Source organism: Leuciscus leuciscus (genome assembly GCF_965113295.1).
Source record: "Leuciscus leuciscus genome assembly, chromosome: 16".
Classification (NCBI taxonomy): Eukaryota; Metazoa; Chordata; class Actinopteri; order Cypriniformes; family Leuciscidae; genus Leuciscus; species Leuciscus leuciscus.
Genome location: NC_138740.1, coordinates 3,987,815 through 4,001,453, shown reverse-complemented (window position 1 = coordinate 4,001,453; position 13,639 = coordinate 3,987,815). Strand labels below are relative to the sequence as shown.

General features: G+C 39.1%; 1 protein-coding gene and 1 long non-coding RNA gene across 3 annotated transcripts in view; one reads left to right on the top strand and one right to left on the bottom strand.

Moving 5' to 3' along the window:
- Positions 1-13,639, top strand: part of LOC309477802 (arf-GAP with Rho-GAP domain, ANK repeat and PH domain-containing protein 1) — a 32,594-nt gene that overhangs the window by 17,837 nt on the left and 1,118 nt on the right. For both annotated transcript variants that reach the window (XM_082141218.1, XM_082141217.1), the window contains exons 12-22: positions 226-408; positions 498-672; positions 1,291-1,335; positions 1,469-1,586; positions 4,447-4,546; positions 4,659-4,851; positions 4,928-4,973; positions 7,014-7,165; positions 8,635-8,844; positions 11,842-11,947; positions 13,475-13,622. In XM_082141218.1, the coding sequence (XP_081997344.1) occupies positions 226-408; positions 498-672; positions 1,291-1,335; positions 1,469-1,586; positions 4,447-4,546; positions 4,659-4,851; positions 4,928-4,973; positions 7,014-7,165; positions 8,635-8,844; positions 11,842-11,947; positions 13,475-13,622 (1,476 nt within the window). The remainder of the gene's footprint in view (positions 1-225; positions 409-497; positions 673-1,290; positions 1,336-1,468; positions 1,587-4,446; positions 4,547-4,658; positions 4,852-4,927; positions 4,974-7,013; positions 7,166-8,634; positions 8,845-11,841; positions 11,948-13,474; positions 13,623-13,639) is intronic.
- On the bottom strand, positions 12,421-13,462 carry LOC309478019. The gene is made up of 2 exons (XR_014198757.1): positions 13,323-13,462; positions 12,421-12,475 (listed from the first exon to the last, which is right to left on the bottom strand). It is a non-coding gene; the product is annotated as an uncharacterized lncRNA (long non-coding RNA).

The following is a 13,639-nucleotide window of genomic DNA, read 5'->3' as shown; positions in this document are numbered from 1 at the left end:
CAGCAATGGTGTTGACTTGTGAATTTACACATGGTTTGTCTCAAAGCATATTAAACACACCACATAGACACATAAACAACATTAAAAACTGGATTTTCACAACAGGGGGACTTTAACAATAACATCTAATCAATCAATAAATTTGATTGTTCAATCAATCAATCTAAAAATGTAATTTTAGTTTAATAGTCTTTTAACAGTAGATGCAAATGTTTTGTTTCTCAGTTGTTTATACGGTATGGCAATAAAGCTGCCAACAGTGTGTGGGGTCACAACATCCCTCCGGCGGAGCAGATCGGACCTGATGTCTCACCAGATCAGAGGGCGGAATTTATTCTAGCCAAGTACCGTAAAGGACTTTACCGCAAAGCTCACCCGCTCGCTGCAAGCCAGAAACTGCTTGACCAGGTCAGAAATCTGATCACGGCACCCTGCAATCTTATTAGTTTCAGACCTATCTCATATTGACCACTGCATTATGTTCTGGTTCTCTTCAGTGGTTGCGTGAGGTGGTGTGTGGTCCTGATGTCGAGGAGACTCTGTCTCTGCTGTGCTCCGGGGCAAGAGTTTCGTTCAGCGCCACAGATCCCGAGCTTCACTCCGCCATCAGTGTGGCAGAGAATTCTGGACAGGCACTGCAGACAGAACTACTCCGACATAATGAGTTTGTGGGTTAGTGGAGTCCTGATCAGGACGAATTAAACTCCTAGTGTATCAGAGAGTGTTTGTTAACCACCTAACAGTTTTCCATGGCTCATTTTAACCCTTTTTTGAAGATGGTACATTTTAAAACCATTCAGATAATTTGCATTGTGACATTATTTCATGACAATTAAGTACAGAAATGAATGTACCCTTGATAAACATAAGCAAAACAGGCTGTGGAATTAAAAAATTCATCAAATTTACCTTTCATAAAATCCAAATAATTGAAATAAAAAAAGTTATTTTATATGTCAACTCGTATTTTTATACAGAGAAACGGTCAAGTGGCAAATCATGACTCCCCGTTTCAATTTAAAATCTATAGGAATATACTCTTTAGATTGTTACTAATAAGAATCTCTAAGGGTGATAATTGTGCTGTTCTTTAGAACAGCTTTAGTCTGATCTTTAGAATAAATGTATTTGCAAAAAATAAATAATAATAATTCTTGATCTTGAAATGTAACTTGGACATGTTTTAGTTAAACTGACTCTCTTGTTCATCATCTAACATAAGTGTAATATTCTTTTTTTTTTTTTTTATGAATTGAGGATGTTTTTAATTCATGTTGTTCTGTTTTAAAGAGGCACCTGACTTTGAGCAAACAAAACATTCAGAGGAACAGATGGGTAAGAATGCAGTACACTTTTAGATTATTGTATTGAGAGTGAAATACATTTTACCAATGCAGAATCAGTTTTATGAAGCCACTTTGATTAAAGTAATGACGCTGTGGTTTTTCTCTGATTCCCACATGTGTAGAAGAACTCCACGGAAAGCTGGATGAGGAACGTTTCTTGTTCTCACAGGAGAATGAGTCTGCTGCCTGTGATGTGCTGGATTTGACAGAGGTCATTTCAGTGTTTGACTGCTCTGCAGGGTAAGCTCATGCCACAATATTTATTAGTGTGTGAAAGGATGTATGACTTGATTTACTGTCTACAAGTTAGGACAGCATTAATATAGGTGTGCTTGATAGCCACGCATTCAACACAGGTTTATTCATATGATAATATTTGTAGACGCATTGTGTGTAATAGGTTGTGGATGTAACGTGTAGATAAACAAGCACGAATCTGAATCGAGTCAGAGTTATTTTAATGAACAAGGAGAATACTCAGGAGAAAACCAACAAGGAAACTACACATTAACATAAATAAGACTGAACAAAGAGGGCTTAAATACACGGACGAGGTAATTAACTGGAACAGAAACAGGTGAGTGATAAATTGGAAACCTTGGAAACTGATAATGACCAGGAACACAGGCAAAACGGGAACAGGTCAAACGAAACCAAAACATACTCCTGGTATTAGTCCCCCCTCCCAGAAGGTGTGTCCTCACCTTAACGAGTCCAACTAAGGGGGACTAATGCCAGGAGGAGAATCAGGGGCTTGCGAAGGGTAGGACACAGGAGGATATGATGGTGGGAGAAACCAGGGTGGCGATGGTGGTAGGAGGAGACAGGTGGGAACCCAGAGCACAGCCAGGAAGAAGGCCCACGACAGAGTCGAGGGAGGGATGAGCCATGGTGGACACCAGGCGAAACCAGGGGGATGACAGACTGAGACGGAGCCGATAGAGGTGGAGACTTAGGGGGAGCCGAAGAGCAGATGGATCTGGAAGCTGAGAGCCGCTGTGACGAGCCCTCGTGGAGACCTCGGCGGGGCCTGGCGAAACCTAGGGGTGGAGTGATGAAACGCAGCTGAAAACCCAGAAGTCTGTGGCGCAAGCACAGTGACGACTGACCCTGGCGGAGCCCGGTGAAGCCGTGAGGACGACGGCCCTAGGTGGAGCCAATGGAGGGAGGAGCCAAGGTGGAGTGACGGGCTCGACAGCTGGAGACCGGAAGACCGAGGCAGATCCACGCAGCAGAGTGGAGTCAACAGACAGGCAGATGAGGGAATGAAGGGAACCAGCGGAGGCGGGGCCAAAGGACTGGCTGTCTTGAGTTGAGGCGGCAGGAGAGGGAGGCTATGTGGGACCAGCGGAGACACAGGAGACTTGGAGCTGGACAGGACCAGTGGAGACGGAGACTTGTTGTTGGGTGGGATGGGAGACTCTGGGAAATATCCTCTTCAACTTCCTCAAAATAATTCCCAGAGGCCAGGGGTGCTTCTCATTTCTTATTTGTGCATCCTCGTTTCCTTTCCTCTTGTCTCAGCTCCAGCCCTGGTGGGATGCGAGGGAAGGCTGCAATGAAAGAAAATGAGGATGGAGGAGTCGAAGGAAAGCTTATTTGTGTATTGGAATATTCTTGATCACTCAAGCGTTACCTCAAAGCGTCATCAGCTGTGCTCAAAGGATCTGCCCTTATGTTGTTAAAGTTTGGATATTTAAGAAATTAATAAATAATAAAGATAAAGCAAGATGCACTGTTGATAAACGTGTGATATATGGTTTATTTAAATAATAAAGACTAATATAAAAATAAAGAATAAATTAAAATTATTGTGCCAGATATGAAGGGGAGGAGAATTTATACGTGCGTCAGGATTCTCGACAAGAAAGACTTTCAGCATAGGATACACCTGTGCATCCTCACTCATCATAACTCCTCTGGAAGCCTCCTCACTCCTCGTTCCTCGCCTCCTCAAATAGAGAATTGAGATGTCCTTCAAGATGGCTGAGTTTGAACGGGTCAAGGGCTGGAGGACAGAGGAGCAAGGAAACAAGGAAGCATTAATTTGAGTATTGAGAAGCACCCCAGGTGTAGCTCTCCCTCAGCAACGGGAGTGTGGGCAGGGCTTCCCTCCATGTCCTCATACTCCACTAGCACACCCACTGGGACGGATGCTGTTGCTGGCTCACACACCTGGTCAGACGATCCGTCAGGCTCCGGGGGGATGATGTGCGCCGGCATCATTCGTCTGTTAGCCGCGTGGGAGGTGGCGAGCTGGGCTGTGGGGCTGGTGATGTCCTCCCCATCGGGCAGATGGTGAACGGAGACCCCGCAGTTCACCAGCATCCACTCCACAAACATGGTGAAATTAGGAGGTCCCGGAGGACCATCACCGGGCAGGCGTGCCTTGGATGAGCTGTGCATTAAACGATATGAATGCACTCTATGGAGGCTCCGCGTCGGGCGGTTCTTTGCCTCCACGAGCGTACCTGTGCATTAAAATTATTTAATGCACAGCTATCCGTGGATTATCCCTTACTTATTATCTATCTGCAAGTAGTTTTTTTTATGATTTCACGTACATTACAAGTGTGCATTAAATACAATTAAGCTTGTTTCTTTTTCACAAGGGAATAGTGTTGTCCAAAGTTCTGACTTCGGTACCAAGTTGATACTGCTATTTAAAAATGTGACGATACCAGCATTTTGAGCGCTGTTGAACGGATTCTTAAACGCATTTGATTGGCCATCGTGTTCACATGCTCAACATGTATATCTCCGATTGGCTACAATGATCAACGCTTCAAAAACATTTAGTCTTCTCCGAGCGCTCACACAGATATACATGGGAGCGTTTGAAAGCGGGCATCTATCAGCGGATCCCTACTATATCCACTGACAGACGCCTGGTGCCTTCAGCTGTGCTTAACTACGGCCAAGTCACAATTGTGCTGGTATTCAGAACAACAGTCCACTTACTTGAATTATATTGTTTAAATATACTGTTATATTTTGTCATTAATGAATTGTTAATAATCCAGAACCATTCTTAGGAGGTTCTCTTATTTATATTTTTCTTATTCCGTATAGAAGAGTAATTTCCTTTTGTCTTTTATAGGCAAACCCATGAGTTTGAGTTGTTAACTTTGACAGACAGACTGACTTGCTCGGCAGACGAACGAGACACCCTCCTTGGTCACATGTTGCATATCATGAAGGTAATGTGGTTAACAATCTCTTCTCTAGTGGATAGAAATGAGCACTTTTTGCTGGTAAATGTGTCAGTATCAGTACAGCAGTGCCTGAAGAGAGCGTCCTGCATGTGTGTAGATTGTGCTTGCGGGTGCAGTGGTGGATGACGATCTGTCAGGAGTGTTTGCCGTGTCGAGAGCGTGTCTACGGGAGGGTGCCGCTCTACAGTGTGCTGAGGTGTGGTGTACACTTCAGGCCGGAGAGATGACCATACACACGAAGCAGCACGGCTCCAGAGACACAGTGATTCTGTGCGCTCAAACACGCTGCCGTCAGTATCACACCCCACCATCAGTTTATCAAATACTGTCTTAGTAATGTCATTAAAAAATGTTTCTTCTTTGTAGATCTGCAACGCTCAGAGAAATGCATCCTGCTGGAGTTTGCTGAAAGGTCAGTGACAGGCCTTTGTGCACATATGGACCTTGTCTCAAGACCTAGTACGCTGCCTACATGGACAGCATCGCAGGCACCAGTAGCACCCCTGCCTGTATAACAAATACACACATTGCGCACCCTAACATCACCAGCATTTCGGCTAAAAAAGCTCAATGGTCAAAGATGACAGTCTAGCGCAGTGTTATTCAAATGGCGGACGGTTAAATCTATAGATTAAAGTGAGCAGCGCGTAAAAACAACATATGTTTAATGCATAACGATTCTACAAGAAGGTGACTATTAAAACTGAATATTTGGCCATTATACTCTAAGTTCGTACAGCATTTTTTGGGGTGTCGACGTATATCAGCAGTGTTGGGGAATGTTGCGTTACTCCCTTAAAAAGTTACTAATTGCGTTACTTAGTTACTTTTTAAAGTCCGCGTGAACCAGAAGTTGCAAACGACTTTTTTTTTTATGTGACGTATTTCCAAGTGAAAGGGAATATTGAACAGAGGGCAGGGTTTTACTTTAGCGCTCCACCTCTCCATCTCTCGCTCAGAGCAGACTGACGGTTTGAGGCGAGTGGTTGCGTGTTTTCAACCCAAGCCGTCACACTGACGTCATCAGAGAAGGGACGCCATTCCAGACCGGAAGTAACTTTTCAGACTTTGATTAAAGATTACCACGGCAAACTATTTATTTCTGTGTATTAACTTGCATGGATTAATTGTTCATCACAAGACTAGTAATTATGCGCTTACGAAGTAAATAGGCTAAATTTTTATTTCATGTCGACTATAAGAAAAGTAATGCATTGTTACTTTTGCGTTACTTCTCACCTGGACTGAGCTTGTTTGTTTTTAATTACAAAAAACTACATTTTTTGGGAAAATCAGGCCCGTTCACACCAAAAATTTAAATAAGGCTGAAGGAAATGCAAATTAAGGCCAATACAGTAGAGGGCGCTCAACAGCTCAGACAAACCTTTCAGATGTGCTGCCGTTCTGAATTACAGAAGAATAGGGAGAGAAGAAAGTTCAACACTTACTTCAAAAATGAAAAAAACAACTCTAAAGTAATTTTTGCTTATGGTTTAACTGAATCATCGATGGTCAGCAGCAGCAAGTACATTGGTCAATAAAGTGTGATTAAATGCATAAAAATATTTGTTAAATTTAAAGGGGTGATGAACTGAGAAATCAAATTTTCCTTGAGCTTTTGACATATAAGAGGTCATCATACTATAAGAATATTCTGTAAGTTTCAGAACTGAAACCTTCCTTGTTAGTCCAATAAAAGCTTTTATTGACACCAGGCACAGCGAACGACAGTGGGGATCTATGACGTCAAAGGGTATCAAACCCCGCCTCCGCAGAAGATCAACGCCTACTTCAACACCGCCTGTTTAGCCCCGCCCACCGATTCGCGCATTACATGAAACTCATTATAATATGCAAAACTGTTATCCAATCATAGCAGTGGGCGTTTACTTCCAAGTCTTCAATGCGGCACGCCCATAAAAACAGAGCGTTTCAGGAGCTAGGCTCAAAACCAGGGTAGAAAATAGCCTATTACTTATTCATTTTGATGTTTTTAAATGTAAATCCAAGCGAACGTCATAAGTTGACCTCAGACAACAATATAAACAAATTTAAAAAGCCAGTTCATGACCCCTTTAACATATTTCATAATTGGAGGTTAGTGTAGTATTCTGATTTTGCATTTCACTGATTGTATTCATTTTGAGGAATACTGAATGTGTTTTTGAGAAAGTAAAGATGAGTAAATGCTCACATTTAGACTAGAACTACAATACCCATAATGTTCACACACAACGCCTCTGCACTTACGATTTCTCGCAATTTGGGGACAGGAGAGCTTTTATGAACAAAGTAACTTTCTTGAAAAAGATATTTTGTTGTAAATTAAAAAAATAATGCATTACTTTACTTGTTACCTAATCTGATTAGGTAACTCAAGGTTCCTGTAATGCGTTATCCCCATCACTGTATATCAGTATGCCTGGTAAAGCACGGTGTGTTTCTCCTGCAGGACGTTACACATGCAGTTTGATCTGGAGCTCAGCTGTGTGAGGTGGTATGAGCTCGTGAAGAGGGCCGTGAGCTCGACGACAGACGGACGGCAGCGTGCGGGATCTGTGCCGTGTGCTGTAGAGCGGTGTATAGCTCACATCACACAGTACGGTGAGTGACGGACTGGAGTTAGGCAGGTTATGAGGTTCAAGATGAAAAAGTGCAGATGTAAATGAAGGGATGAGAACAGCTTTGTATACATGCAGTTTCAGTTTGGCTAGTTTAACAATATACTGAAGCTCAGGTGCCTCAGGTTAGCTCTTGTGAAAAATAAGTCTGCTTAATTGCATTGAATATGTACTTTGTGTACTTCAATTAAAAAAAATTTTTTTAAATCTGTACATGCAGACAATATGAATTAAATAAAAGCTCACTCAAGTACATTTAGAGTAGACTACAACAAAGCGCACTTTTTAAAAGTGTTTCTTAATGTTAAATTAAAAGTTTTACTTTCTACATTTTAAATCATTGTTTTCATAATCTTTTGTTGTGCTTAAAGTCCCCCTGTAGTCAAAAAATAAAATAAAAGAGTTTTAAGGGATAATATTATCACCAAAATTACATATTAAATTTTTTTTTTCTTGGGGAAAAAAAGAAATTATTCATACCTTAAAATATCTTGAATGTAACTCGACACCCTTGCCTCATTTAGTATGTGCGGTTCTTTGAATATGCAAATGAGCCCCGCCTCCACTCACTCACTCAGCTCAGAGATCCACTGGTTGACGATCACACGTTGATCTGATTGGTTACAAGGTCGTTTGTGACGTCAGAAACACCAGCGATTTCAAACCGTGTTTTTCTTTGGTTCACTGCAGTTTTAAGGAGAAAATACTCAGCAATGGTGTTGACTTATGAATTTAAGACAAACCATGTGCAAATTCATATTAAAAACTCCACATAGACAGATAAACAACATTTAAAAGCTGGATTTTCACCACAGGGGGACTTTAAATACATGATATACGGGTTTCAATATTACAGTATATTTTAGTTTACAATAAATGCGTGTCAGTACATTCGTCAGTACACTTATTTAAAATACAATAGAAGTAATTATGAATTTACATATGAAGATGCACTAAAGTTCTGCTTATTTGGGTCAATAAGCACTCTTAAGTTCAATTAATTGTATTTATTATAAGTTTAAACTATTGCACATTGTCATTTAAATGCATAAAAAACATGCAGTTAAGTCTCTGAAAACATCAAAACTATATTCTTTTACATTACATACTTAAGCACTCTTTTCTGTTATATATATATATATATATATATATATATATATATATATATATATATATATATATATATATATATATATATTAGTATATTCTTCACATTGTTCTGTTTGGTAAATTAATTAATGAAATCTTTCCTCTGGATAGAAGGTTAGAATTGGTGTTTTATGTCATAGCTGGTGCTACATTGTGTATTTTAGCACAGCTGGATTGACCAATCAGCATCCAGGACCACATTTTAAAGCTTGACATACATCCTGAAAGCTTTCATTTTTAGAAAACCATCAAATGAGAATCTTTCAAAGCCAGATTTGTAAAGAGTTGTGCTGTTTGTTTCAGGGTTAAAGGTCGAGGGCTTGTATCGGCGCTGTGGCATCGCTCCTCGGATCAGTAAGCTGGCCGATGCCCTGCGTGTTTCTCCAAGAGGAACTGTTCTGGAAACAGACGAGCTCTCCGTCCTAGATGTTTCAGGAGCACTGAAGCAGATCCTACGGCAGGAGATTGAGCTCATACCGAACACACTCAAACCGCACTGGCTGAGAGCTGCAGGTACGTCTGTTCTCTGCTGTCATCATCCTGACACACACACAGCTTTCACATCGGACATCATCGTTTCACTGCTTTAAAATGAGTTTAATCTGAATGTTAAGTGGTGTTCATGAGTTACTGAAGTGTTCAAACCAACAAGGCAAGTTATTTTGTACATTAGTGTTCTTTTAGTCTCCTTAATTCAAGTGTGTTTTACCTGTGTTGATCTTTCGAACACCTTATCAAAGCAGTTTTACACAGTTTAGATGTTGGATGAGATGAGGAAGATCCCTTGGAATACAGCAGACTCAACTTATTGCATTACACATTTGAGGCAGTGCAGAAAATATGTTGATGGGATGTTGGGCGCCATTGTTAGCATCAAGGCAAAGATCATGATTAGGTCCAGTTCAGAAGGCCTCATTCATAACCACTGCGTTCACACAGAACAGGCCCTGTGAGAGCCGTACGCCACTTCCCACGCTTATGTTATGATTTATAAAATCAAAACTGAGGGGAAAATGTGCGCACCTGCACGCAAACTCTGACCCATGCGTACGTACATTTAGGAGACGGAGCAGTTTAGCGACACCGATGGTGATCTGAGGGACCGATGAAGGAAAACCACTTTAAATCTTCATTATGAGTCCTAATCATTAATACAGTACATGTTCACGATAACAGTTTAAATACAGAAAATAATGATTTAAACTGTGATAAACACATTTAGATTAAATATGTCACTCATTAATGGAGTTAAGCACTTAAATTACATGAAATCATTACCGAGACGTTACAAAATTGTCTGATTCGGTAACACTTTATAATAACCGCACGCTATTAATCATTAGTTAAGCATTAGTAAACCGTTAATTCATCATTTATAAAGCATTAATAGACATTAATAAGCAGTTTATAAATACAGTTATTAATGCTGTATTCTTGATTTATAAGCATATCTATAATGTGTTTAATAATTGTATTTTCATACTTTATTAATGATCACTTTATCATTTTTAAATGAAGTATTGCATTATTTACAAACCAGTTATTTAGGAGTTGTCAGTGGTTCATAAGATCACTTAGAAAGTGTGAGTAAATGATTAATAAACTGTTTAAATGCATATTATTATTCAGATATATAGTAATAGTTGCTTAGTGTGTTAATAAATGCTTTATTAACATGTATTTCTACTGTAGTTCAGGGTTAATGCAGGTAGTTATAAAGCATTTAGTAGTGGTCAGTTCACTATGTGTGTGAGCTCATCTAAAGTGAGGACTAGTTATGCCTTGTAAAGCGTTTATAAAGGAGATTTAAAGGCTGTTAATATTTCTATGTTCTCTATCACTGTGTTGTATTTGTTTCCTTTTTCTGTTTAGAAGAAAACTGAGTCTTTAAATCTCCTTTATAAACGCTTTACAAGGCATAACTAGTCCTCACTTTAGATGAGCTCACACACATAGTGAACTGACCACTACTAAATGCTTTATAACTACCTGCATTAACCCTGAACTACAGTAGAAATACATGTTAATAAAGCATTTATTAACACACTAAGCAACTATTACTATATATCTGAATAATAATATGCATTTAAACAGTTTATTAATCATTTACTCACACTTTCTAAGTGATCTTATGAACCACTGACAACTCCTAAATAACTGGTTTGTAAATAATGCAATACTTCATTTAAAAATGATAAAGTGATCATTAATAAAGTATGAAAATACAATTATTAAACACATTATAGATATGCTTATAAATCAAGAATACAGCATTTATAACTGTATTTATAAACGGCTTATTACTGTCTATTAATGCTTTATAAATGATGAATGAACCATTTACTAATGCTTAACTAATGATTAATAGTGTGCAATAGTGTATTATAAAGTGTAACCTTAGAGTGGAATAAATATAGATATTTGTAGTGGATGCGCTGCTTGTGAACACTTTTCCTGTGGCCTGCTGTGCTTTAATGTTTTAATACAGTGAGGATTGATTAGCCCGTGATAATAGCAGAACAGAAATATGTCCACGTAAATAAGGATCAATAATGCACAATAAGGCTTATCTGTTTCCATAAAAATATAAAGCAATTAAAAATACTATTTGGCCAGTGGAAAAGATTGAGAAAAACTCTCTCTGGAATGTTTTTTATACTATTTGATTTATTCATTCAAAAACAAGGCAAGGAAAGGCTACTAAATGATTTTTAACAATGTAATGTGACACACATCCGTATCTCATATTTTCCTAATGTCTTGTACCGTTAAACATTGTATCGCGTGGATGAATATGCAAATGATATGCAGATGAGGATATGCATAGTAAAACGAGGCGCTGTAAGCTCCACATATGGTTATTTCGGGAGGGGAGACACATGGTTCTGGCGTACGCACGGTTTTATAAGTCTGAATATTTTTTTACTTTCGGCCGCACACACACTTTTATTAAGGATCTTACACACAGTTTTATAAATGAGACCCCAGAAGTTTATCAGAGAACAGTGAAAAACGTGCCAATCAGCAACCCAACATAACTGATAACCTTCTTCAATTCAAGGCACATTCATTTTCAGACGAATGAACCATTCAGCTTGTGCCAAGTAGCAAACAATGTGAATATCATCAGGTTGCATTAAGGATGAGCTGAAGAAAACACAGTCCACAAGTATTGAGCTCTGAATCTGAAGGATCTGGAGAGATTCTGGATGGATGAATGGCCTCAGATCTCGTTCATCATCCTTATTATACATTATAGGAGACGTTTCAGAGCTGTTATCTTGGCAAAGGGAGGTTACACAAAGTATTAAATGAATTAATTGAAGCCATATAGTAAAAAAAAAAAAAAAAAAAAAAAAAATGACTTTTAGATTTTAGGTTAGATTTTTGTGAATATTTTGAATGAAAGACTTGAGAAATTGCAAAAACAAATTTTCAGAGTCAGTTTTGCTCATATTTGTGGAGTCCAGTGTAAATATAAAGACTGATTGATACTGTATTGATCCACAGCTCTGTCAGATGAAAAACTCAGACTGCAGACGTACCGCAAACTGCTCAAACAGCTTCATCCGGACAACCATGCAACACTGGCCGCTCTGTGTGGACACCTGCACATGTATGATATCGACTCAATATTTGGATTTATAACTATACAATGATGCAAGCTATCAATCCTGAATATGTAATTAAATCTTAATATATATCTGTCAGTTTGGGAATACTTGTTTTCTATTTTACATTAAAACAGAATATATGCTTCATCTACATATTCATTATGCTGCGTCATGCTAAAATGCTTTTAACTTTTTCATCAAATGTATCATTCAATTAGCAATATCACATTGACCCAGGTATTCTTGGAGTGTATAGATGTGAAGGGGGGAAAAAACTAACTAAATGAAAGCATTTTAGCATAAGGCTGCAACATGAAATTGTGGTAAAAATAAATGAAATGAAGGGGTCTGAATACTGTCACTGTGTAATATTGCAGAAATGTGTGAAATGTTGTGCAGTGATCTCTAATGTTTGGATTTTCAGGCTGCAAGAATTCACAGAAACAAAGCAAAACCAAAACCAAAGAGAGACGTTAACTTTTACAACAATATTTAATGATTAACTACACCTGTATCAGCTTCAAGGGTAACTCTCGCCAAAATGCAACCTAGGCTCTTTTTGTTAATCTATCCGAGGCAAACTTTCATTTAAAAGCATAATTATGATGGAAACGCCACTTTTAAGTTTGACCGTATTTTCGTTTTCGGTCAAATTGCCTTTTGAATGGGAGTGTTTGGGGCACGACTATGATAGCATCAAAAATCGCTATTTTTAAAACACTAAGAAGGCTCGACACGACATGAAACTGTGCTGGAAGTATCACCAGGGGCTCTACACATGAACTCCAGCATTGAGAACATTGTGTGTGTACACAGAGTTTACTAAAAAGAAAGATTTTGAACAACTCACTGTGTTTCCGTCCGCCGGCATTTTGACAGTCAAAAATAGTCGATCTCCGAATGCGACATAACAGGGAGGAGAGTAAAGATGGAAAGCTCCTAGAGCTTAGTTCCATATAAACTCACGGATAATTTGTTGTTTTGTCGTTAGTGAAAATCAATATTGACCTTGTATTTGAAAAAGGATCCTCATATAAGAAACAATACTAAAATTCAGAGTTAGTTCATTCGCAATCGGAGATCGACTATTTTTGACTGTCAAATGCTGGAGTTCATGTGTAGAGCCCCTGGTGATCGAGCAAAGTTTCATGTTGTGTCGGGCCTTCTTAGTGTTTTAAAAATAGTGATTTTGATGCTATCATAGTCGTGCCGCATTCACTCCCATTCAAAAGGCTATTTCACCGAAAACAAAAATACGGTCAAACTTAAAAGTGGCGTTTCCATTCTAATTATGCTTTTAAACGAAAGTTTGCCTCGGGTAGATTAACAAAAAGACCCTAGGTTGCATTTTTGCGAGAGTTACGCTTTAAGGGAAACTGATATAGGTTGATATTGATGGATTGAGCACCATTTGAATGGAGAGGACCTTGTGCTTTGAATTAGATGAAGTATCGGTGACTGATGCATTTGTAAGTGTACTGTTTGGACAAGACCGAGTTGTTCTGAATCCCGTCTCTCTCTGCCCTCAGGGTGCAGATGCACAGTCAGGTGAACCGCATGACGGCGCATAATCTGGCAGTGATATTTGTGGTCACGCTGTTCCAGGAGTTTGCCATGAACACAGGCATGGTGCAACTTACCCGAGAGCTGATCATGCTCCACATGCAGATCTTCACGGTGAGCATGAGCGCACA